The 26,575-nt window shown below is 47.6% G+C and overlaps 1 protein-coding gene across 2 annotated transcripts in view; it reads right to left on the bottom strand.

Annotated features, from left to right (window-relative positions):
* PHF2 (PHD finger protein 2) overlaps positions 1 to 26,575 on the bottom strand; it is a 54,932-nt gene that overhangs the window by 13,041 nt on the left and 15,316 nt on the right. For both annotated transcript variants that reach the window (XM_058812850.1, XM_058812851.1), the window contains exons 2-13: positions 17,525 to 17,610; positions 11,223 to 11,337; positions 8,747 to 8,907; positions 8,120 to 8,261; positions 5,652 to 5,838; positions 4,913 to 5,075; positions 3,976 to 4,063; positions 3,337 to 3,443; positions 2,952 to 3,043; positions 2,463 to 2,552; positions 1,361 to 1,723; positions 474 to 593 (exon numbers count right to left, since the gene is read on the bottom strand). In XM_058812850.1, the coding sequence (XP_058668833.1) occupies positions 474 to 593; positions 1,361 to 1,723; positions 2,463 to 2,552; positions 2,952 to 3,043; positions 3,337 to 3,443; positions 3,976 to 4,063; positions 4,913 to 5,075; positions 5,652 to 5,838; positions 8,120 to 8,261; positions 8,747 to 8,907; positions 11,223 to 11,337; positions 17,525 to 17,610 (1,714 nt within the window). The remainder of the gene's footprint in view (positions 1 to 473; positions 594 to 1,360; positions 1,724 to 2,462; positions 2,553 to 2,951; positions 3,044 to 3,336; positions 3,444 to 3,975; positions 4,064 to 4,912; positions 5,076 to 5,651; positions 5,839 to 8,119; positions 8,262 to 8,746; positions 8,908 to 11,222; positions 11,338 to 17,524; positions 17,611 to 26,575) is intronic.

Raw genomic sequence — 26,575 nt, 5'->3', positions numbered from 1 at the left:
CTGCAGACAAAGTGTTCTATTCCATGGGTGAATTTCACTCACCCTGCATTAGCCCTCAAAAAAGGCAAGCTTTTAATCCATAGGGCATAATTCAGATTTCATTAACTATCATTTTATGCCATTAAAATTAGTTATTGATTATTAGCCATTAGTTAGTTATTGATTTTTCATTAGTTGTTGATTTCAAACTTAAACTAGTAGGACTATGTCAGAGCAAGGATCACACTGAACCATCTCACTCTTAACTCTTAACTCTGGTGTCACTATGGACAAATGGACAATTCAGCACATTCTTTTGAAGAATCCATCCACCCCCTCTTCCTTTAATTGGGATTAATTTATTATTTCTGCTTAATTTTCTTTTCTTTGGGAACTAAAAATTGGTGCCTCATTCTCTATGCTTAGGCAGAGCCACAAGCATTTCCCTACCCTTGGCTTATCATCATGTGGCACAATTTAACAGGAGACATTACCTTGTATTTCCATTTGGCCTCTGTTTTGCTTTTATTTTGCTCTCGAACTTCAAATTTCTCCACTTCGTTCTGCTTGCTCGCAGATTCCTTATTGGGAACACTTAAAACATTCTTTGCAGCCTGGGAAAAAAGTCAAGAAAAAGTCCTCTCAATGAGAATGGAGTGCTGGCATGTCAGAAACATGGGCTTTATCTGGGTGATAACATGACGTATTTTTGAAAACTCCCATTTATTCTTTTTGAATCCCAAATTAAGGTTCAATTAAATATTGCTCCTTCAGAGTGTGCAGAATAGCAGCTGCACTTCTTGATACACCAATACTCTCCTCTCCCTGTCTGTCACACCATGACAGGTTTCACAAACTGCACACAAACTCTTAGAACTTCAGAATCATTTTAGGAAAGATTTTTCTCCATAAACATGGATATTTCTTCACAAACAGCATACAACAATTCCTCTGTCAGAGCCTTGATGGATCCTGGCCCCTACTGAAATCAGCAGCAAAGTTCATGCTGAATTACAGGGCATCAGAATTAAAGGGCATCAAAAAGAAACTTGTCCTACATGGGCAAAAGTGGAAGAAAACTATTGTTCTGTTTCCAGTCACCCATTTCAAGCAAATGAGACACTTTAGAAACAAGTTCTTTCATCACTGATCCCTTTTGATATCAGTGGGTTTCTGGGAGGCTCCGCATCAATGAACAACCAATCAAACCCAGCAGCTGGGGAAGAGAAGGGCAATGAGCCAGCAGTTACAAACCTTTCCTTTGCTTCTGCAGAGCCAGGCTTTCACAATGCGAGTGCATATCATTTTTTGCATGAGACTTACAGAGTGATTGTGTCTCTCTGAGGGTGGGAGAAGAGGGAGAGGTTAAAACACGACCCACCTTCCCCTTCTTTGGCGTCTCGATCTTGGTCAGAGCCTCCTTCGTGTGTGCCTCCAGCAGGTCGAGGTTGGGGATGGCTGGTGGTGGGCTCTCCTTCGCCTTCTTTCCTTTCTTTTTGCCTTCTCCCTTCACTTTCGGTGTTTTGGGAGGTTTGGGGGGTTTGGGAGGCTTCGGGGGCTTGGATGGCTTCAGTTGTTTGGGGGTTTTCACAGTTTTGGGAGTCTTTTTTTTAGGAAGCTTTTCTAGAGTTGGGGCTGGAGGGGCGGCTTGGACGGGCGACGGAGCCTCCTCCTTCTGCACAGGACAGATCTCCTCGGCCGGGGGGTTGGCACTCGTGTCTGCTTTGCTGGCCTTTGAAGCGTTCTGTGGGGGGGCACAAAGCACACGGGGTTCAAGCACACCTATCCTGCTTTTGGTATTCACCTGCACCCTCTGTTAGATGGGGAAACAACCCCAGGATGCCCAAAGATGTGGTGGAGGGGATGTGCAGCACGGGTCAGTCTGACTGAGGAATGACGATCCCATCAAGGCCACAAACACGCTCTGCTCGCCCATCCCCACCCCCAGTTCCCACCCCACATCCTCCAGCCTGGCCTGCAGTAACTCCAGAGGCTTGGCTTGTATACCCTCACGTGGCCTGTCCACACAGGATGGATAAAATGAACAGCCTTCTGCTTAAAATGCTGATTGGCTCGAGCAAAAACCCTTTCCATTTAATTCTGATGTGATAAATATAGCAGAATCACATTTCAAGCCCTCAGGAAAAATTAGCAGTAAAATAGCTGCCCAATTAAAATTAACACAGACTAATTAAAAATAAATTATTTTCTGCTTAACTTGCTATTCTGACAATCAGAAAACTTAAATACTACATCAAAGAGGATCAAAGGACATGATAGGTTTAAGTGTTGAGGTTTCTGGATGTGGTTAGGAACAGAGTGGAATGCAGCACAATGTCTTCCTGAAGGAGCTGAGCCAGCTCTGGTCACCTTTTCCTGTCACACATCTCCACCCAGCAGGATTTGGTACCACACTCAGTGGGTGATACCTCATTTATAGCCTGGACCCCCAATACAGTAAATGTTATAAAAACAGCACAAACCTCACTTAATCGTATTTCTTTGGCAAGGTCCTTGATGAGTTGTGCTGGTTTGAAGTTTTCTGGTAGTTCATCTTCATGCTCTGCTAAAGCCTGAAACACAACAAAGTAAAATTGCTGTTTCTGTGCATGTTTTCTTTAAAAGTAAAAAAAAAATCTCTTGAAGTGACTTGTCCATATCTTTCCCTATGTATTTAAATCAATCTTGACTGCATTAGACATTCAAATGAGAAAAAAATGGGTTTTTTCCTATTCTGGATGTTATTGTAACAAGTTGTCCTGAGAGAACAACAAAGTCAATCATCTTTTTCCAGATATTATTTCATTTTCACAACCGCAACATCACTTTGCTCACCCCCTGTTCTCCCAACTCCTTCTCTTTGGCATCTTAGAATTGGATGTTTTTCAATGGAGATGTTATTTATTCCAGAATTTTCTCTCTGCTCCGGCAACTGACAAACACATAATATTAATCCAGGCTTCCTCTCCTACCTGTTTTTTAGTCCACGACCTGAAAGCACCATTGAGAATCTTTGCTCCCTGAAGGAGATGAGCAGGAGGTTGTTGTCCAGCTTTATGCAAACCTAAGCAAAGAAAAAAACCAGTGTCATTCAACCACTGACAGCTCCACTTGTTTGTAGAAAGCATTTAATTTGAAAATTTTAACTGGGAAAGCTGAAGTTAACTCTTTGAGAGCTGATGCCACAAATGAATCCCTACTACTGCCTCATGGTAATAAGCAGTGCTTTTACTGTGTCCCAAATGCAGCTGAGCCTTCCCACCCTGTGCTCCTGTCAGTTGTGGCTCTGAAATTCAGAGGAGCTGCCCCAGATCCCACAGCTGAGCCATCAGGGCAAGCAAGGAAACGCAGTTTTACCTTTGAATTTCTCTAGCAGATGCTTCCCCATGTACCAACAGGCCGTTTCAAAGTTGGGGAACTGGGTCAGACTGACGATTTTCAGTCGCCTTTCCACTTCATAGGCCCTGCAAGACAAAGCCACGGGAAACTGAGCATGGCAGAGCATGATGTGCCACACAAGTGCCAGGGTCACTTTGCAGTGGGTTCCCTCTTTGTCCTGCTGCCACACAGGCTGGCCTCAGGCCAAAAGCAAAACATGACGGCACTGGTAAAATACTGAGATACAGATGTATGATGGTTTTATTGCATTATCTGCCCAGAATCAGTAAAGAACTCACTGCATTGCCTTACACTGGGCAAAGAGCCCAGCTGAGCAGGTGGGGCTGATCAAGCAGCGAGTGGCAGGTGCCAGGGTAAAACTCCAGGCAGGGTGTAACCTGCCTTCAGGATGGGGCCACATCAATCCAGGCCCCTCAGGCACCTCCCGTGCCTTGTCTGCAGCTGCAAGGACAGCTCAGGACAAGTCAGCACGAGGGAGCACGGTCAGAGGGGACAAAACTGCCCAAGAGCTACACCAGCATTACTGTCAGTGATTGATTATTACTGATTTATTAAAAAATGAGCTCTACATAACATGAGATCTCAAAGACAGATTACCTCATCTGCATTTCCACGCTTAGACTGTGTAGAAAATGTCCTGCAAAGGCCAGGCAGTCTACTGGTGTTAGAGTTGCATAAATCCAGCCTAAAAGAGAGAGAAGAGTCCTCAAGACAAGAACTCAAAGGCCATTAGCACAGACCTCAATCCCAAATGATGTCTACACTTCACTGACACCTTGCTCCATAGGTACCCACACACCCAGCCCCAGAACGACACACACTTTGAACAGAGCTGCCTCTGGTCCCTTCTTTGTTTTGCTACATCATGGCAGCTGCTTTCCTGTCTCCACAAAGACCTGAAACGGCCCTGACGTGCTTTATCACAGTGTCAGAATCAGGTGTTTTCCAAACATGTCTTTTCATACAAAAATCTACTCAAGCTTGTGAATCTCTGTAAATTGCTCTGTGTTTGTTCCACCTTCTGCTCCACAGATGGTCATAAGAGAAACACCTACTTTCCACTTCTTACACCCAAGGTAAAATTCAAGTGTGTAAACATTTGGTGTAGGAATCTACTCACACACAGTGACCTCTAGTTCCTCAGTGTCACAGGGGATTAATGTCTGTGACAAGGATTTGGGGGTGTCATGGACAGAATGCATGGTCAAATTCACTCCATGTAAATAATCTGTTACATGTCAGAAAGCACCAATGCCATGGTGGATACAGAAAGAGAACTCATGAGTTACTACAACCCAGCTAGACCACAAGTGGGACACTCTCCCTACAAATTTAACTTTTAAAAGGCTGCTAAAATGTTAACAGAAAGCAGTAAAAGTTCTGATTTGTTTTGTTTGTAAGGACATTCAATAATACCTCTACTGAGAATTATTCCCCGTACTTTGTCAGAGAGGGTTGTCAAATCCCACCCCTTTGGCATTTTGGATGTGCTGCTCTAAAGGATGAGGAAAGCCCTCCTGCCCCAGCTGCTCACCTGATGGGATGAAGAGTGTCTGGCCTTGTTTAACAGTGCATTTGTAACATTTATCTACTTGGTCTGCAAAAAACATCTCACTGTGATTTGCTGCTGACTGCCAGCGTTCATAGAGAGAAATATTTGCAGAGGCTGGTTTGATGAGATAAAAGATCTTTTCTCCCTGAATTAGAAACATAAAATTAGCAATGAGCAGCCAAATGAAACAACACTGCACTGGCGTACACACACACACACACACACACACACACACACACACATACACACACACAAAAATAGTTATCTAAATATACATGTATGTGTATTTTGGCGGTATTTAAATAAAATTAATTAGTCAGCTTTTTACAGGAGGGCTGAAATAATGAAATCACACCTGACTACATCTGCTCAGATTTGCAGGAGTGATGGTACAAAAGGTTTACAGTGCCAGGTTCCATCACACTGCAAAAATAGGACGTGGTATCTTTAAGGCCTAGGGTGATATATGCGCAGAAGGCACTAAACAAATATTAAAATCCTAATAGAGAGAAAATACACAGAGGACTTCCATGCTCCAAGTGCTTTCTCACTCAGGAGACCCTGGCACCTCGGGGAGGGCACTCAGAGCAGTTAAGGCTCAGATGCAACAGGACAATGACGAAAAAAGCTGAGAACTGAATTTTGGAGAGAATTCTACGATGGCGTTTGTGGATAAAATGGAGTTTGTTACTAGCTCCAGCTGAAAGCCAGGCTCCCTCACCTTCAGCACGTGGTACCAGGCAGAGGCCCCCCCAGAGTCTATGTGGAAGTCGGTGTAGCTGTCCTTCACGCAGATCAGGCAGTACTTGGTCACTTTGGGTTTGGCCAGCAGAGCATCGTCAGGCCAGTAATTTTCCACCCAGGACAGCTTCTTAACGATATCAGGAGGCTCTACAAAGCTGGACATCCTTACAGACAGAGTGGAGAACAGACAGGCAGCTTTAAAAAACAGAGCACCGGGACCCTGGTACAGCAAGAAGCAAGTGTGACAAAACCTGCATGGTGAACTGGAGCAGCTCCTCTTGTGGCAGTGGAACTGCTCGTCATTCAGAAAATTAGGGGAAACTGTTTGCAGACAGAGATTTAAGGTTTTTTAAGTGTGATGACTTTACAACAATCCTTTGCCTTCTTTCAGCAGTATCATCTATGATCAAATATGTGATGGTTGTAGTTTTCCAGCCCCTGCTACCCAGGCTCAGGGACCAACACTGCTGTGATCACAGTCACCTTCCCAGCCCCCTCCAGAACAGAAAGTGAAATGTGTGCACTTGGACAGAACTCCTCAGGTAAACAGGAACAATTAGCAAGTCAAGGTTAATATTAATATTCCAAATAACAACAACATTAATGCTTGTCAGTAAATAACTCTTGATCTGATGCTGAAAATCAGCAATCTTATTTAGATGGAGTAAGTTATATCAAAAGCTCAGAAGAAGGAAAAGGTCTAACTTGGGTTGACGATGTGAATATATTTAAAATATAAGATATATAATACATATTTCTATAATTTATATTAATTAATCTATGTACATTAAGAACATACCCTTACTGGATATGTATCTAAATTTATACAAAATGTTATCTTCATTCACACTGAACATATGTTCCTATTTATTTATTTTTGTCATTCATATATTATGTTTTTGTCAAATACATAACATATACTATAATCACAGCTAAGACAATGCAGTGGCATGACAACCAGATATTAAATGTTTCATCCTAGAATGTGCTAAATTTTTGATTCAAATAGTCCAAAATTTGGGCTGATAGTGCAGGAGGTGAAGATTCACTGCTAGGCACTCTAAAATACCATGTCAGTAAAAGTATCTGCACTTCAAGTCAGTATTAAATGCTCCCACATGTCATTGTGCTCAGTGTCAAGCCCTAATGACAATAACTCCATTTCCATGGCAGGGGAGATGGAGCTGTGCATTCAATTAAACTGTCACTGTCTATGCTAAGAAATAAAATATTTGCTATTTATGTCTCGATTAGCGGAGTATGAACGACAACTGCAGCAGTCCTTCAGGAAAAAAGACATCCCATTATTTGGGGGAAATGGCAGAAAGCTGAAAAAATCTCTGCTGAGAATCCCGGTGGTCTCAAACCTGCAGTGAGCAGAGCTGCTCTCTGCAGTGATGGGGGTGAGCCACTAAACCCCAGCCTGGAAAAACGAGCTTGTCATTATCCACCAGGTTTCTTTTCCAGCCTCCGTGCTGAAGCAGAATGCTCCCACAACAACCATTCCTTGTTTTTCTGCTGACATTCATTATCATCTGTGTAGTGTGTTTGTGTGTAAAAGGATCTTTTCCTTTTCCTGGTGCTTCCCTTCTGGAGGCACCAGGCACCCCAAAGGATCCAGGGCCTGTGGAAATAACCTGCACATCTTTTGGGGTTGAGTATCTCCCTGCCCACGGCTGGAAGGAAAGCAGTGCTCAGTTCTGGCAGCACAGCTGCAGAGAGCACCAGGCAGTGCCCTCAGCATTGGCATCAGCTAATCATGGAATCAGGGGCTGCTTTGGGCTGGAAGGGACCTCAAAGAGCAGCTCATTTCCACCTTGTCCTGGACAGGGACACCTCCCACTGCCCCAGGCTGCTCCAAGCCCTCTCCAGCCTGGCCTTGGGCACCGCCAGGGATCCAGGGGCTGCTCTGGGCACCCTGTGCCAGGGCCTGCCCACCCTCACAGGGAGCAATTTCTTCCCAACATCTGATCCCTCTGATCTGCACCATCACTTCCAGCACCACCCTGACCCTGAGCTGCTGTCAGACAGATCACAGGCTAGCTGGCAAAAGCACATGCTGTAGGATGACAGAATTATAACAAAATTCCAAAGTTATTCTCCTCAAAGGACATCCAGTGACATGTTACACTACACCTAAAGTCAGAGCAACCAGAAGCTGCTAAACAACTTTCCCTAAGGAGGAAAAGCACTGGGGAAAGCAGAGGCTGAACCCAGCCACATATCCCAGATGCAATGTGAGATCCAGTAATTTAAAATTATAATTTATATATATAATTCTATGTGAGCAATATTAATAAAATTCAAAAATAAACACATAGGGTAGTATAGTATACAGCTATGTTATTATATAGAAGTATGTTATATACAAAATAATAGATTAAATAAAAATTATAAATCAAAATAAATCTGTAGTAATTACTGTGCATCAGGCTGGAACCTTACCTGGTGTCAGAGAACTCCAGGTTTGTGACATTTAAGACTCTTTTCCTGTTTGTGCTGTAGTAATAATCCACAAATTCCTTGAGCTTCATCTTGCAATCCTTCTGCTTGGTGACATCAGTGACATCAACGCTCCGCTCCGGCCCTGCACGTGAATTCAGTGGAGAGCACAGGCTGATGGACAGCCTGCCTTGCCCCCTTTTCTACGTTTGGGGGTGAGTTAACCTGTCCAGAAACATCTCAATCTTCTGATTTTCTGACCTTTTCAGCCCTTGGATCCTGCCTGTTGCTTTTGTATGCACCCACACAGATAGATATGCACGAAAGGCCTGCATATACATAAATACCTATCAAATGGTGCTTTCGTGGTCCAGAAACTGGGAAAACCATTCCTTGATGCTACTTTGGCTGTACTGCTTATGCAGAGCTGTGGAGAGCAGTGCAGGCTGGCTCACAAAACAAGAATGACTTAACTGCTAACAACAACCTCCCACTACCTAAAAAGCTGCACCGAGACCAGCACGGCTCGCGGCACAGACAATATTTTGGAATGCATTTTACGATTTTCCACACAACTAATTATTTCTGCGGAGCAGTTGAGCTGCAAGCACTGCAGTGCCAGGTACCCACCAACGTAGTTCTCGACGTCGCTGACGTAGAAGGTGGGGGCAGGCACAGCCAGGCCCAGCCCGTCCTTCTTGGGCACCAGGATGGGCTCAGCAAAGCCCTTCTCCTCCAGATACTCTGCTGTCAGCTGGCTGCCTGGCACCTTCACCACTATGTCTTCAGCACTGCAAAAGCAAACACAGATTCAGTGGCGAGGAGCTCCACGCCGAGTTTGGGATGTTCTGCACTTCACTGCTGAAAGGAAGACACTGGGGAAAAGGAATTGTGGGCAAATTAGGTACATAAGCCAAATCCCCATTTATTGCAAAGCAGTAAGGGCACAAAAAATCATGCAATCACTCGAGCCTTATGCTCCAGCTACTGGGAAGTCCTGAAATAACAGCTTATGACAAAAGACCATATTCCTCAGCTGTAGCATCAGTCGAGCCACCAGTGATCAGTGTTAAAGAATTAGTGTTAAATGTTTCACTCTAAAGAAGATGAGGTTAAAAATGTTACCCAATCTCAAATAAACGGCCCTAGAAATGCTTTGCAAATAGTTGTAAAGCAGTTGAATAATGTGCTCAGGAAGTATTCTGCAGATCATTTTGAAGTGGCAGGGACACCTCCCACTGTCCCAGGTGCTCCCAGCCCTGTCCAGCCTGGCCTTGGGCACTGTCAGGGATCCAGGGGCAGCCACAGCTCTGGGCACCCTGTGCCAGGGCCTGCCCACCCTCACAGAGAATAATCAATTTAATTGTTTTCACTACTACTCTTGTTACTCCAGCACTATTTTGGTATTAAATGTTTTAGAACAGAATTACATGAATAATATTTTTTGCCTTTTTGCTCCCTTCAGTGTTCCTTCTGACCTGAGCCCCTCCCAAGCACTCACTGGGGTTGTCATTCCCTGCCTCATGCTGGGGGTCACCAGTGATGCTCCTGGTGTGACCCCCTGTCCCCTCCAGGTGCTGGGGCCTGGTCTGTCCCATCTGCACATCCCATTCATTTGCTTTGCGGGAGAAAATTCCTCCACAAGACTTTGTGTCTGAGTCCTGGATCTTGCAGGCATTTCTTTGTTCTACAGACCTTCCTGTCTCAGGAGATTTCATTTGGCAGCAGGATTTTCTTATGCATACATTAATGAGTAACAAAGAGAAAAAATGGGGGGCTGTATTATTTATAACAATGTTGGAGTGACTCAGAGATACTGCTTGTGTGACTGCAGAGGCCACCTGAGGTTACTGAAATCAGTCTGCCTGGGCCATAAATCTTTCTTAAAATGAGCTGGGCAACCTGTCAAATTACAAATTACAAAAAAAAAAAAAAAAAAAAAAAGACAAACAACAAAGATAAAAAGCCTTGCAAGCCCCAATGAAAATAGCCAGGCAAGTAAAAATACTGGATCCTGAGCTCAGCAAAACACAAAACACTCTGTATAAGCTGCAAAATACTTTACAGGACTGTTTTCAGTTTTTTCTTTAAGCAGCCTAAGACTAGTATCTTAAATAAAGTGTTAAATTAAATTCTCCACAAAGAGGAAGAAGTTCTGTGTTTACTTTGCCAGTCTCCAAGGATTCTTCTAAAATAATTAGTTATTAATAATTAAGGATTTATTTGGCTACAGCCTACATTAAAGAGCCAAAAGAAAATGATCACTCTTGCAAATGGCTGTGGAGCAGCCTAATAACATGTGGGACATGTCACCTAACAATTAGCACCATTCATTAGCCCAGTGAGAGAGCCTTTGTCACCCAGCGACTGAGTATGTCATTGTTCTGCCCAAGATGGGCACAGGCTTCAGCAAAGTCGGTAGAATTTTAAGAACTGGAGAATTCTACGCAATAAGTGGGTTAGTTTCTTATGCAAATGGATGTTCTAGGGGCCAAGAACACTCTGGTTCAGCCTGGAGAAGAGAAGGCTCTGGGGAGATCCCAGATCCACTTTTAGTGCCTAAAGGGGGCTTACAAAGAACAGCAAGAGTGAGTTTCTCCAGAGGCAGATAGTGATAGCACAAGAGAGAAGAGTTTTAAACTAGGAGAGATTTAGATTGGGTGTTGGGAAGGGATTGTTCCCTGTGAGGGTGGGCAGGCCCTGGCACAGGGTGCCCAGAGCAGCTGGGGCTGCCCCTGGATCCCTGGCAGTGCCCAAGGCCAGGCTGGACAGGGCTGGGAGCAGCCTGGGACAGTGGGAGGGGTCCCTGCCATGGCAGGGGTGGCACTGGATGGGCTTTGAGGTCCCTTCCAACCCAAACCATTCTCTGATTCCATCATCCTTGCCTTCCCAAACCCCAGCATCTATGGAAATCCACAGGCACTGGGCTCAGCTGAGAGGAGATCTGAATACAGCTGCACAAATGTGAAAAGGGGAAGAGCCTGGGACACCTGCAATCAAACAGCACTGATTCAATCACAATACTGTTCAATGCTTCCAGCACAGAGCATCCCCAGCCTCCCAGGAGCCCAGCTCTGCCCCTGCACCCCGTGCACAGCAAACCCACCTGGGGAATGTCCGGCTCCGCAGCTCCTTGATGAACACCTGGCTCCCGTTCTGCACAGGCTTCACCTCCGTTGGCTGGCCCGTGTCATGCTTATGCCAATTTCTTTTCTTTTTCACTGAAAAAGAATGAATTGGACAGCTGTGTTAAGTTGAAGGTAATTATTAAGACATTGGCAGGAAGGATGAATCTTCATTTAATTTTTCTCATGAGCAGAGTGGAGGGAACCCCCGCCACGCTGCCCTGCAGATTTTAGTATTGCTCTCAGTGCCCCATTAGACAATTGTGGTGCAGCTGAAAATCCATTACAGAGCGAGCAGTGAGCATTTTGGAGCAGAGGGCAGCAGTTGGGTAATTGCTGAGCTGCAGTGCCTGCAGCCTCACACAAGCACTGGCTCTGGACACCCTGGGCTCTCACACTGCCCCTCATCCTCACCAGGAAACTCCCTGAAATCCCCTCGGCACAACCTGCAGGATGGATCTGGGGGAATTACCATTCTGTGGGATTGCTGCATTCGTCAGGAATCACCTCAGCATAAACCTCTGTCCAGTAGTGCTGCCTTTGACACCAAGTTTGATGGGATTTTAGTGTGCCCTGCACACAGCATGGACAGGGAAGGAAAAGGAAAAGGAAAAGGAAAAGGAAAAGGAAAAGGAAAAGGAAAAGGAAAAGGAAAAGGAAAAGGAAAAGGAAAATTAAGTAGTTGCTAGAAGTGCAAGGGAAGGGAATTTCTTATGGCTCAGAGCTGCAGCTGATTGAGGCCCCTTGACGGTGCTCCCAGTGAGGGATGGACACACAGGACAGTCCATCAGGGACAAAGGGCCAGCAGGAATGAGCACACCTGAGCCAGTCAGGTTTCAGTGTGGTTTTGCCCTGCCTCTGACAGCCAGATAACACAAAGCAAGAAAAACTGGTCCTGCTTTTTCCCTGAGTCAGCACTATCTCCCTCAGCTGTTCCTGCTTCCACAGTGAGCGCAGAGAAACTCACTTTGGTACAAAACCAGGTTTTTCCTCATTTGTATCATTTAAAGCCTCTGTTAATAAAATTCTCATATGTCACATACTTTCATTTTCCACCCTTGTTTTACATCATGAAACTCAGTGTTTCACCCCAAGTCCAGACCTCCTATCAAAACAGTGAGGAAGGGCAGCAGACTCCTCACGGATGGCACCCACTCCTCACTCTTTGCACACACACAGATCCATACACTTTTCCATTAAGAAAGGAGTCTGGAGGCTAGAGATATAACACATGAAATTTGGAAAGAGCAAATTTTGCTTTCCCAACCACAGCCCTGGAACAACTCAAGGAAAGACATCTCCCAGGGAGTCCATCCCAGGTTTTGCACAAAGCATGTTGGGTTTATTAGTTCCATGCAGGCTCCAGCCTAGCTGGAGATATTCATTAAAGCTGCTAGTTCTTTATCTTAATGACTCTCAGGCTTAGTGTATTAATTCAATGCTCCTGGTAACAAAGGAAACAAGCCTGGCTTGAATGCCAAACCTTCCTCCTCTCTCTCCCTTCCCACCCTCCGCCGCCTCCCCCTCGCAGCACATCCCAATCCACACCTCGAGTGTGCTGATTGCACTCTGAGTACAAGTCCCAGGGAAAGAGGTGTCACTTGCCACAGGAAAATTGGAGAGCTTAAGCACGTTCCTTTATTACACACCAGATAGCACAGACCGTCGGGAAACGGAGGCGACGGATCAGTGCTGAGCGAACAAATCCACGGCAAACCAAACCTGCCACAGCCTCTGGGGAGCTCTTTGCCCTGGCACCAAGAGCTGGCAGGGGCCCAAGTTCCCCATGAACCTCCCCACCCACCTCTGCCATCCAGCTCTGCCACCCAGCCCTGCCATCTAGCCCTGCCAATTCACCTCTGCCACCCACCTCTGCCATCCAGCTCTGCCATCCAGCTCTGCCAATTCACCTCTGCCATCCAGCTCTGCCATCCAGCTCTGCCATCCAGCTCTGCCCATTCACCTCTGCCACCCAGCTCTGCCATCCAGCTCTGCCCATTCACCTCTGCCATCCAGCTCTGCCACCCAGCTCTGCCATCCAGCTCTGCCCATTCACCTCTGCCATCCAGCTCTGCCATCCAGCTCTGCCATCCAGCTCTGCCCATTCACCTCTGCCACCCAGCTCTGCCATCCAGCTCTGCCCATTCACCTCTGCCATCCAGCTCTGCCACCCAGCTCTGCCATCCAGCTCTGCCCATTCACCTCTGCCATCCAGCCCTGCCATCCAGCTCTGCCACCCAGCTCTGCCATCCAGCTCTGCCCATTCACCTCTGCCATCCAGCTCTGCCCATTCACCTCTGCCATCCAGCTCTGCCATCCAGCCCTGCCATCCACCTCTGCCCACCCACCTCTGCCATCCACCTCTGCCATCCACCTCTCCCACCCAGCTCTCCCATCCAGCCCTCCTGCAGAGGCAGCCTGGATTCTCTCCCCAGAGCATTCCCCAGGAGGGGCTGTCTCCTGGACAGCAGCTGGAGTCCATTACACTGCATCAAACACTTGACCTTGGCCATTTTCTGCCACACTTTCTATACTTTGTCTTTGCCATGAGCACCACAGTAAGGACTAAAGGCTCATTCTCATGTGCAACAGATCCCAGCTGGGGCCAGAAAAGCTACTTTTTTTGTAATTTATCACAGATTTCTTTTTCTGCAGATCTTTCTGATCCAGATTTAACCTTGGAGGTCCAACACTGGAAAAAGGGAATACATTTTTACAAAACTGTATCTTAAAATGAGTAATTCACAGGTATACATATATTATTTCAAAGCTGTTTGTGTAGAAGGGATCATCAACTTGAATTCTTGGAGAGAATGAAAGGGTGGTCAGGCATGGGACGGGGCTGCCAGGGAGGGGTGGAGTCCCCATCCCTGGAAGTGCTCATGGAACTGCAGGACTCTGTGTTCCACTCAGTGCTCTGGTCTTTACAAGCTGGTGATCAGTCACAGGCTGAATTAGGTGATCTTGAAGTTTTTTCCAACCTAAATGACTGCTTGGCTTTAAAGCCCATGGTGTTCTAGCCATGACCAGGGAGCTTCCCTAGAGCAGGGATACCCAGGAGCACCCTGTGAGCTCTCCACTGATCAACAGCCAAGGCTGGAAGCACTTAAAGCCAGCCACAGCCTTTGGCTCACTTGCAGCTCTGTAACTCCACCGATTCCAAAGGATTTCTCCTGATTTTCACTGTGGCAAATGAGGCAGCAATCAAACCCAGCATTTCAGACTGTGCTATGAAAATGAGCCAAGCCTGCCCAAATGAAGCCCTTACATTTTCTTGAAATGATGTCAGAAAATGTTGGATGAGTATGGATGATTTTTCCCAAAGAGAAGTCCCTACACATTTCACTAAGCGGGAATGGCTTAAAATGCCATGTGACAGGAAGCAATCTTCTGAGAGCAGCCACTGGCCACAGTGGTAATGTGGAAAAATGTAAGGAGAGGAAAACGATTTTTAAATTTGACATCTGGAAAACATATCTGGTAGAAGGCAAGCTCCAGAAATACATGTATATTTTTAAATCCAGACAAGTTGCATAACAGACAATTGGTGTCTGTGTTTCCCTTTGCTAATCTCACAATAATTAAATCCTACCATGAACTACTGGTGCTGGAACAACTCCTACTCCTTTGCAGAGCTGATAGTGCTGGATAACGGGTCTGAACAGATTCTGGAGCAGTTAATAAGCAAAGGAAGCGATCTCCCAGCAGTGCCCAAGCCCTGCAGCAGGATATCCTCCATGCAAATTCCAGAGATGGAATTCACCAGCCAAGCCGCTCCCTCCTTCACTTCCTCCAGCTTCCAACTCCCCTGGTGTACCCTGCAAGGATGGGCTAGAGTAGAACAGCCTCCTTTCTCCACAGAATCCACGACTCTACACATTAGCAGGGAGAGTTACTATGCAGCTTGTGACCTTGTCACCAAAACTCAAGGTAAGGATAGCAATGATTTATATTTAAATAAAATTTTTGCGCTTCACTTTTTGATGTTGGTGTTGCATGTCATTAAACTGCCTATGCTGTATTCAAAGAGAGAAAAGGAAGTGTCCTTGCTGTCCTGCAGAATGGATGTTGCTCTGTATTCCCACCATGCCGCATCCCCAGAGGGAAGAGGGTCAAGGGAAACCTTCTGAGACCCTGAGCTGCCCCAGATCTGCAGGCAGCAACATTGGAAGGACATGGAGCTGCTGGAGAGACCCAGAGGAGGCCCTGGAGCTGCTCCCAGGGCTGGATCCCTCTGCTCTGGAGCCAGGCTGGCAGAGCTGGGGGTGCTCATGTGGAGAGGAGCAGCTCCAGGGAGAGCTCAGAGCCCCTGGCAGGGCCTGAAGGGGCTCCAGGAGAGCTGGAGAGGGACTGGGGACAAGGGATGGAGGGACAGGACACAGGGAATGGCTCCCAGTGCCAGAGGGCAGGGATGGATGGGATATTGGGAATTGGGAATTGTTCCCTGTGAGGGTGGGCAGGCCCTGGCACAGGTGCCCAGAGCAGCCCCTGGATCCCTGGCAGTGCCCAAGGCCAGGCTGGGCAGGGCTGGGAGCAGCCTGGGACAGTGGGAGGTGTCTGAGCCCATGGCAAGGGCTGGAACTCTGCTCCAGCAGCACTTTCTGCTGGGTTGAATGCTCTGGGACACATCCATGGATTTTTAGTTGGATAAAAATAACTGGATAGACAGAAACCTTTTAAAAAGCATCAGAATGTTGTTGTCAATTCAACTCTCTTCATCATAACTGGTATATTAAACTTGCAATCTTTTTATCAAAACTGCCATGTCTTGAATTCTGGGATGACGCACCCTAGTTTTTATAGAACTGATATTCAATTCCTGATTATAGGCTTTTGCTGCTTCTGACTGGGTTTTCCCCCTTGCCCTGAAAAGTAGGTGCCTTTCATAATTTATGTTTTTTTTTTTAAGTGAAAGAAATCAAAGTATCAGACCCATCTCAGTGTTGTGCACTGACAGACTCAGGGGGTGGAGATCCTGTGCTGCCTCTTCCCTCCTGGCTTAGGAACAGTCTGGGAGTGCCTGAAATCACCCCCTCCAATCCCAAATCATTCACTTCAAAATGATTTGTGGTTATTTGTGTAACCAGGAAAACAAAACACTAGAAAGGCTGATCCTTTCAAACCACAACATTCTGTAGGGACATCCTGATTTTGTTAAGTCCTTCAGAACCAGCCCCCCCAACAGGGATTTTGCCAGCTTCTCAATTTTGCCAGCTTCTCAGCTGGACCCTCTGGGAGACAGGAGCAGCTGCAGGTCATTCAGGTTTCCAGTTCACATTTGATTTTTAAAAAATCCCATGGAAATACAATTCCATATTTTGCCCACAAAACAAACACTTCAGACTCCACCCCATTCCCACTAGAAATTTCTTTAACAATTAAGGCAATATAGAAATAATTGCTTGGGTTAAAAGTTCTGAATTTTAACACAACAGGAGTCACTTCCCAGTCATCCCTTATTTCACACTAAATAGAAGGTCATCAGGATTCCCTCAGCTCCAGCAGATGAGCACGGTGCTCTTCCTCTGCAGGATGCCCTCAGGTTGCAGAGCAGCAGGATCATCCCTGGCAGTGTTTCTTATTTATAATAACTGGTTTTCAAGCAAAGCATTTCATCTTTCACAGGGATTGGTTTCTTTTCTTTTTTTTTTCTCCATTGTATAATAGAAAGAATTTGTGAATTAATCTGACCAAAGCAAACACATCCCACGATTCCTTCCCAGACAAAACACCCACTGAGATCAACTGTCACTTTTACTCATGAGAATCCTTTTCCTATAAAAGAAATGCAAGAATTGGCACCCTCAGTGTATCCTACAATTTTGACTGACACTGAAATCGCTGCAATTTTATATCCAGGCCAAGCACAACAAACTGCTTCTTACTCTTCTCCTCTGCAGACAGAAAACCCCACGTAGGTTCCAAAACTCCCTGTATTAGCACTTAGCTGCCTCCACAGGGTTTTTCTAGCCCACATTACTGAGTGTGGGCACAGTTCAACCAAGGAAGGACCCTCAGTTTTTTTGTGGGGCTGGGGACTGCAGTTCTCCAGGTAAGTGCCTGCATGAGCTCACACACGTGCCTAAGGCTGCAGCAAAAGCTCCATGATCCAACCTGCAGCTTCCTCCCACCAACATCTTTCTTCACCTCCTGGTTTGAATTCCAATATTTGTGGCACATGATACTGAGGCGTGCCTTTGGTAACGACCAAAACAAAAAGCTCCTGTTGTTCAGACATCCCCACCCTGCTGCATGTCAGGGACTGGCTCACAGGGGTACTTACGGGTCGACTTTCCATGGGTTTTCTCACAATTTGGACAATGATAGATGTCAATGTCTGGTGCCTCTTCTTCTTCCACACCAACACAGCTGGAACACAAGAAGGTAAATCTGACATCAGTCTGACTATGCTCTAGCATGCCAATAAAGAATACAGCCCCACGTGTTTGCCACGTAGCTGCACTGACAAGCAGCACCCTGTACCAGCTTTGGGGTCCTGTACACTGGTACACACTGGCTTTTTGTAGCCTATATTCCTGAGGGCTTCCAAAAGCTGCCAGCCAGAAGCCCACCCAGTGGCCCACTGTGGAACTCCATGAAAATGTAGCAGAGAGACCCACAGATGTTTTTTTTTCCCCAAGGAGACTATTTTGCACCTGCACAGAGTTCTCCCAGTACCGTCCCACACAAACCCGATTAACAAAACAAACACACCTTCACAAAGTATGTGTGGGCAGCTGTGAAGCACCAGAGGGATCTTGGCAAGGGATACCATGTGCACAACTTCCACAGGTCCCACCTCTGCTGCAATGCAGGAGGATGAGGAGGTGGAGCAGACACCCAGCCCAGCACTCCCACCGAGGTGGGTTTGGATGGGACACACCAGCAGCAGCCCTGGGCATGCCCATGGACAATCCCTTGGGAGCACAGGCTGGGGAGGAGCCAGGCACACAGCTGACCATTGAAGCACCCAGGACAAGAAGCTGCTGCACAGTCCAAGTGCCAAGCAGCCAGCCAAAGAATCCAGGTGCAGCTTGGCACTGTCCTGGCCACGGAGGAAGGGCAAAGGGGGCTCTGCCCCTGCTGCCTGTGTCAGGAGCAGCCCAGGCTGCAGGGCACCACACAGGGAAAAGGGGAAAAGGGCTCTGTGGGGTGCTGTGGGATCCATCCCTGTGCCTTGGCTCCGTGGGAGCTTAGCTAGGTGAGATCACCCACCAGGGGCATCAGAGGCACCCTAAGCTCCTGCACAAGGAAGGTTGGATCACACCGTGCCCAGAGCTCTCCTGGGCTTTCTCCATCTCCTGAAATGCCTCCCCAGTGCTCTGCAGGGAGCAGGGAACAGCTGCCAGTGCTCTGAATCAGCAGAGAGCACCTCTCAGTGCCCCTCAGCTCACAGAGAACAACAGCACTGCTTTTCTGCCAAGGAAAAGGCATGGGCAGGGGTCACACGGTGCCACCTCCACGCACAAGGCCACATTCTGTCTCCTGGCATTCCCCAGCAGGGCTGAGCACTGACGAGAGCAGGAGTTCAGAGTTTATGGTTCCTGTTTCTGCACGGAGGAAGCAGAGCAGAGGATGGCTGCTCCAGCCCAAAGCCAGGCAGCAGAGTGAGCCAGTTCCACCAAGCACCTCCTACAACCTCTCAGAGCATTCTTGCTCCGTTCAAGCCCTGCAGGACACCAGTATGTCCAAAAATCGTTCAGCAATGGGAGAAATTCACACAGGGTGGACACAGCAGCAGCACCTGGTGCTGGTCCAGAAGCAGGAAAGCCATGACCTGGGTGATGATAAAGGAGGATAACACACAATCCTGTGCCCACCCTCCCATGAGAGTCCTGGACCCACTCCCTGAGGGCTCTGGGTGCCCCTGGCAGGGTGTACAGGTGTCCCAGAGCCAACACAAGCGCACCTGGGGCAGGGCAGCAGCTGCTCAAACGCGAGCCCCCCGTGCCAGAGGTGGCTTTGAAGCCCTGCTGACCCCGAGGCCCTGGGTGGCGCACGTCACCATCGCAAACCACAGACACACCTGCTGCACAGAGCAGCAGCAACAACACCAGGGCTGCAACCACGCTGGGAGAGGCCAAACTAGCTAAGATACAGCAGCACATCCTTTTTATATCCATTGTGACTGTTGTGTCAGAATAAGATCCTGCCAGAAACCTTGGTAGATATGGTGCCCCTGTTGCAACTGTCAGTGTGGGAGCCAGCTCCCTTCAAAACAAAGAGCCCAGGGTGACAGAAGCTCTGCAACTAAAGCCAGAGACACTCTCATCTCTGTGAAGTCACACTGGGAACAGAAAACATTATTTTGGAATTTTTTTCATTAAACAGCAGCATTTTTTATTTGAAAAAATACAAAATTATTGTGTGTCCTTGGGAAGCCAGCACAGAAGTTTGCCAACAGGAAAAATCACCATCACAACTATCCAGTCCTCAGAATCCTGTACATATATAGAGAAAAAAATCAGATGGGTAGAAAATACCAGAAAAAATAGTAGAAAAATACCAGATTAATCAGTAGAAAAATCAAACAAACCTTGGTAGATTAGGGCAAGTGTAAGAGAATGTAGAAGATTCCTCTACCCACAAAGCTGTGTCAGCTGCTTATGCCCCTGGATTCAGCTGGCTAAGCTCAGTAAAGGTATGGATTAGGCTCTCCACAAGAGCTTGAAAACGCTATATTTAGCTAAAGTAAGGAGATGAGATCCTTGGCACGGCACGGGAGGAGGTTAGAGCAGCTGTGGCACAGGGCAATGGCTGCAGCATGGTGGGAGCCATTGTTCTGAGAGAGTCAAACATCTGACAGAACAACCAGAGAAGTAAAAATAACTGACCTCAAACTCCAGCGGGCCCCTGCAAGACACACTCAACTTTTCCGACTACAGCATGGCTTTGGAATAAGGTTTGGCCACTTACAGCTCCTCACAGGGAGAAGCTGCTGCCCTCTCTGTGTGGGAAACTGGGAAATGTCCAAGGGATCTCCCAGCTGAACTGCCTCGGGACATCAGGAACCAAAACACCAACCCACTCCAGGCTGTGCTGCTCCTCTCAGCCAGCAGAGCTGGGCTCTCCAGGCACTGCCTCCAGCAGGACTGTTGGTGCCTTCCACATGGATATAGGCACAGGAAACCAAATTCCCACCAAAAGCTAAGGCCAGACTGCCAGACAGCCCAGGCAAGCATTCCTGCCAGCAGAGGAACAAGGTTTTCCCTGTTGGTTTCCTTGTTGGTTTCCTTGTTTCCCTGCTGCCTGTGCTGGGTTTACAGCCAAGATTTGGGTGGCAGGGGGCCGTGACTGAGACCCTTGGGTTGGTCTGTGCATTTCCACCTGGGAACAAAAAGCAGAAGGGGACTGCCAGCTGTGGTAGAAGCAGAGCCTAGTTCTGAAGCATCTCCTACCCAATTTACTGGTTTTTCTCAGGGTGGCTAATCACCAATAATCTAGAATGAAAGCATTTCTCCAGCTGAAGAAAGCCAAGTCACCTACAGTGACTGAACAGCGTTCTCCCCCTCGGCCCCTGAGGTGCAGCACACTTGGCACTCTGTGGTTTGCAGCTATTGGGGTTTCCCATGGGAACACTCACTCTGGTCCCTCCAGGCTTTTATCTCAGCCCCATTTGCTCAAGGGAAACATCAAAAAGACCCAAACCAAGCACTTGAAAATGATCAGATGGGGCTAAAGGCAGCTGGGATGGGATCACAGCCAGTGCCTGATCACAGCCAGTGCTTGATCCTGGGATCGGGCAGTGTGTTTGGGATCTGAGCAGTGTGTTTGGGATCCAGGCAGTGTGTTTGGGATCGGGCAGTGTGTTTGGGATCGGGCAGTGTGTTTGGGATTGGGCAGTGTGTTTGGGATCCAGGCAGTGTGTTTGGGATCTGAGCAGTGTGTTTGGGATCGGGCAGTGTGTTTGGGATTGGGCAGTGTGTTTGGGATCTGAGCAGTGTGTCTGGGATCCAGGCAGCGTGTCTGGGATCCAGGCAGTGTGTTTGGGACCTGAGCAGTGTGTTTGGGATCCAGGCAGTGTGTTTGGGATCGGGCAGTGTGTTTGGGACCTGAGCAGTGTGTTTGGGATCCAGGCAGTGTGTTTGGGATCGGGCAGTGTGTTTGGGATGGGGCAGTGTGTTTGGGATTGGGCAGTGTGTTTGGGATCGGGCAGTGTGTTTGGGATTGGGCCGTGTGTTTGGGATCCAGGCAGTGTGTTTGGGATCGGGCAGTGTGTTTGGGACCTGAGCAGTGTGTTTGGGATTGGGCAGTGTGTTTGGGATCGGGCAGTGTGTTTGGGATCGGGCAGTGTGTTCAGGATCCAGGCAGTGTGTTTGGGATCGGGCAGTGTGTTTGGGATTGGGCCGTGTGTTTGGGATCGGGCAGTGTGTTTGGGATTGGGCAGTGTGCTCAGGATCCAGGCAGTGTGTTTGGGATCCAGGCAGTGTGCTCAGGATCCAGGCAGTGTGTTTGGGATCCAGGCAGTGTGCTCAGGATCCAGGCAGTGTGCTCAGGAGCAGGATCCCACAGTGTCAGTGTAGGACCTGGGTGCATTACCACTGTCAGGGAAGAACCGAGAAAAGCTCTCAGTAGTACTGTTGAGTTAGAAGGAAAAAAAATTTGCTTGGTTAAGGACAGAACCACAGAGCCATGGAATTGTTTAGGTTGCAAAAGCCCTCAATGACCTTTTAGTCCAGCCATTCCCCAGCACTGCCAAGGCCAGCACTGACCCATGTCCCCAGCAGCCACATCCACAGGGCTGTTAAATCCCCAGGGATGGGGACTCCAGCACTGCCCTGGGCAGCTGTGCCAGGGCTGGATAATTCTTTTGTGAGAGAAAACCCTTCCCAGACACCCCACAACGCCCCTCCCTTGCTGTGCCGTGGCCATTGATGCCTGAGGGGCTGCAGCCCTGCCAGCAGGAGCTGGGGATGCGCCTGCAGTGCAGGGCAGGGATGCGGGATGCTGGAGCAGCAGCCACCACCACCTCTCACAGCTCAAAGAGCCTTTCTGCCCAAACACAGCAAAGATGGCCTAAGAGATTAATTGTCCTGCATCCAGGAATCTTGTTGGAACAATTTCAACCAACCTAATGGTTGATTTTTAAATGGTCGTTAAGTGATTTAACTCATGTTGAGGGAGTGTAAGACTAATTTGATAATGAGATAAAAGGGAAATATTATTAAAACTGTATTTAAATTTCACCAAAACTGTTGTAGGGAAAAAAATAATAATGACAAGTAAAGGCTTTGATATTGCAGCTGTTTAAGCTGATATCTCACCCACGTTACACAGACTTAAAGGAGAATTAGCACATTAGAAGCTTTTGCAGTCAGAGGCTACAAATTACATTTTTATTAGAAACTCTGCCCTTTGCCACTTTAAAATGAAATTGCTTCTGTGTTTGCAGTGAAGAGATGTTCAAGTTTCAATATTCTGATAAAGTTAACAATGATTTTTTTTATTATGCAGGCAACACTAATAAAAGGTAAGTAAACTAAACTGGTTTTACAGCATGAATGTTTCTGGCAACCTTGGGTTGTCATCTGCAGGGAGGTGACATTTTAAGTAGCTTCAGGAGAAAAATTAACCCACATAGTGTCTGTTCTATCCAAACCATGTCACCTCCATTATTAACCAGAAGACAGTATAGAAAAATATGAAAAATAAAATAAACAAGAAAAAGACTCTTAGATGGGGAAGAAAATCCAATCTAGAAAAACAGAAATAGAGCTGAAGAAAAAATATCGGCTAATATCCCTTCCCTTCCCTTCCCTTCCCTTCCCTTCCCTTCCCTTCCCTTCCCTTCCCTTCCCTTCCCTTCCCTTCCCTTCCCTTCTCCATCCCAGCTCATGAGGACAAATCATCAAAGGTCTCTGAAGCTCAGAGGAGCTCACAGCATTTTTACAGGTCCCAATTAGTGATTACCCTGGGCTCGTCCCTGGGTGTGTCACCAGTCACAGCGTGCACAATAACGCTCCTCCTTAACAAGGTGCAATTTCACTTCTGTAATTTCTACAGAAGACACCTGTCCAGTTCCAGGAGCCCCTATCACCTGGACAAAGCCATAGGTGCTGCAGGAAGCAGCACTGTCCAGCAGTGGACAGGCTCACACTTCATGTTTTGATGCCAGGCCAAAGTTAAGTGTCCATCCCAGCACCCAGAAATGCAACAGCCAACAAGAGAAGTTAATAAAAGAGCAAAAGGGGAAAGAGTGAGGCTGTTTTGAGAGCAAGGAAATTAGTTGTTCCATGAGTTCATGTCTTCTGGGCTGTTGTCCTGGTGGCTTTACAGGGTGAGAGAGAACTCTGACCAGAGCTCTCTCCTGTGTGCTCTCCAGTGTCTCCAGAGCAAACAAACAAGCTTTTTCCTAAGCAGAAGGATTTGTCTCATCTAATCAGTCACATGTTTTCATGAAATAGAGATTTTGGAGAGCTGAGGACTGCTGTCAGCTAGGGTTAAAGCAAAGCAGCGAGCTCAGGAGTCATTCAGGAGAACAGGGACACAAGCTGGTGTTACTCCAGCAGGAGACCCAAGACCAAGGAGAGCAGGAGGAACCCAGGCGCTGGTGTGGGCACAGGGCTGAGCGTGCCCTGCATGGATGTCTCTAATTAAGGCCTAAATGAGAGAGAACTCATTGTACTGGACAGACAGGGTTTCACATCACCTCTCATTCACTCACAGAAACACAAATGTGGAGAGAAAGGGGTGGGAGAAGGGAAAAGGGAAAAGGGAAAAGGGAAAAGGGAAAAGGGAAAAGGGAAAAGGGAAAAGGGAAAAGGGAAAAGGCCTCCTCTTGCAAACTGAACAGTCCCTGCAAGGAGCCCAGCAGCTTCAGCCACACCTGGATGCAGGCACAGGGACAATCCCCACTGCTTATCAGATTGCTTGAACTGCTTTTCATCCCAGGAAATGAGCTCAGCTTTTTGACTCGGTTTCCCCCCTGCAGGCAGCAGCCCCACCAGCACCTGCCCCACGGCCCGAGGCTGCTGCTGTGGAATGGACAAACTCTCATTCAGTGCTTTGGAAATGTCCAGCTCTGTGCAAGAGCTGAGCTCTGCTGCCCACACAGACGGCTTTCAGAGGCCTCATAAAATCACGGAATATCCTCAGCTCAAAGGAGCCACAAAGACCATGGAGCCCAGCCCCTGTCCCTGCCCAGACCCCCCAGCAATCCCACCCTGGGCATCCCTGGCAGTGCTGCCCAAAGGCTCCTGCAGCTCTGGCAGCCTCGGGGCCGTGCCCGTTCCCTGGGGAGCCTGGGCAGGGCCAGCACCCCCTGGGGGAAGAACCTTGCCCTGAGATCACCCTGACCCTCCCTGGCACAGCTCCAGCTGTTCCCTCAAGTCACCAGAGACTCAGAGCCTCCAAATAAGTAAGGAGATATTTGTGAGGGCTGCAGGGGCCTCTGCAAGTCTGCACTGCTCTAAGGGCTCTCAGGCTGGTACATAACTCTCACTGCCATCACTTGAATTCCACCAGTGAAACACTGTTCAGGATGACCAAGGTTTTTAGGGAGCCATCTCCTGTGTGTGTCGAAATCAACAGCTACAAAGACAATCTGACAATGCTCCTTCAAACCAAGCAGTTCTGATACCAGCATGAGGTGAAACAACAGCAGCAAAGATGTGCATCCACCACAACATTCCAGATCCACCAAGACAACTGGGATGTCTTCCTTCCATCCTTATTTCTGGGCCTTGGTGAACCACTATGGTTATTTCTGGGGCTGGCGAGAGGAGCTCTGTCTTCAATCAGAAACTGAGACCAAAACAAAGCCAAAGTCCACTTACAGGACAGGAGCCTTGGGCTGAGGGCTCCTCAAGGGAAGCTGTGTCCCAGCTGGGGAGATGCCCACGGCAGCAGGGCTCTGTCCTTTCCAAAGCACATCTGCTGCAGGCCCCTGAGCCACACACACACAGGTACAGCTGGTGACTCTGTGCTTTGCCTTGCTATAAATAATAAGGTTTCATTTCCTTCACAGAGCTTTTGATTTGTTTCCTTTGGGAGACTCACGGGTTATAATGGCATTAATTCCTATTTGCCAACCTTGTCCTTATAAATGAGGATCTTCATTAAAGGAATGTTAAGCGATGAGTACTATAATTAGGACAGATTTAAAATGCAGTGTGCCTAAATCAGACTACCTAAGATGTTATCTTTTTTATTAAGATATAATTTGAAGGAGAATTACTGCTTAGTTTAGAATGAATTACATTTTCCAACAAGCTCTTCTCACTGAGGGAATGTACAGAGCAAGGAAAAACACCCTGCTGCAGAAGTGAAGCCCACTCTGAATCCTGATCCCTACTGCTGGCAGATGACTCTCTCATGAAACACACGTGGTAGAAAAGTGCTGGATGAGACTCTTTTCCCCCTAATTATTTTATGTCAACTCAAAATTCTATTCAACTTGCTGTCATGTAATTGAAAATAATTAAAGACTTAGAGAGTGACCCCAACAATCCATCACACAATTCCAGCTGACTGCAATGCCTGTCATCCTCAATGACCTCAGAGGCAACACCTTGAAGAGGTGAACACCTTCACCACTGACTGGGGAGAATGTCCCATGCCCTTTTTTGCACAGGAACACATCTCCCGCCCTATCCCCTGGCAGTGCCAGCCCCATCCTCTGGCACGTGAAAGACCTGAGCTGGGCACAGACACCTGTGGAGCCACTGCTGTGCCAGGTGCTGCTGCTGCTGCTGCAAACTGGGCTCAGCCTGTCCAGCAGAGAACCTGCTCAACCCTGTGTGGTTACAGCTGCCCTGATGTTTGTTCTCCTTCTCAGCACTGGGTTTCCCAAAAGCAGATGGGAAATAAGCCAAGAGGAAGGGAAACAGAGAAAGAGAGTGGTAAAAAGCAGGAATAAAACAAAACTGAAGGAAAAAATTGCCAAGCCCAAAATAAAGGTCCCAAATTCTTGACCCAAAAGGTCAAGAAGTCCATTAAACAAACGGAACAAAAATATCTCTCCTCTCAAAATCATTCTGTTAGGTTTCATTTATTCCTTGTGTAACTTCACTCAAAGAAGTGGCACTGGTCCACAACAGAAATCTGGCCACATGCAAAACTGTTTCCAGGCTGGGTAGCCACACTGCTGCTGCAGGGAGCAAGAAGGGCTCATCCCAGCCTGGGAGCAGGGCAGGTGACAGAGCAGATGACACGACTGTGCAGGCCAGGGCATCCCATCCGGGCCCTGAGGTGCTGCAGGAGCTCCCGGCCAGGGGCTGAGCCAACAGGCTGCAGGTGTGAGAAGTGAACTGGTCTGCACATGCCTTGTCTCGGCTGCTTTCTTCCTCTCTCCCACTCCTTTCACCAGCCACCCTCTGTTCTCTGTGTACGGTTT

Source organism: Ammospiza caudacuta, chromosome 12 (genome assembly GCF_027887145.1).
Source record: "Ammospiza caudacuta isolate bAmmCau1 chromosome 12, bAmmCau1.pri, whole genome shotgun sequence".
In the NCBI taxonomy this organism is placed as follows: Eukaryota; Metazoa; Chordata; class Aves; order Passeriformes; family Passerellidae; genus Ammospiza; species Ammospiza caudacuta.
Note: the sequence above shows the minus strand (reverse complement) of the source record. Positions and strands in the feature narration are given on the sequence as shown.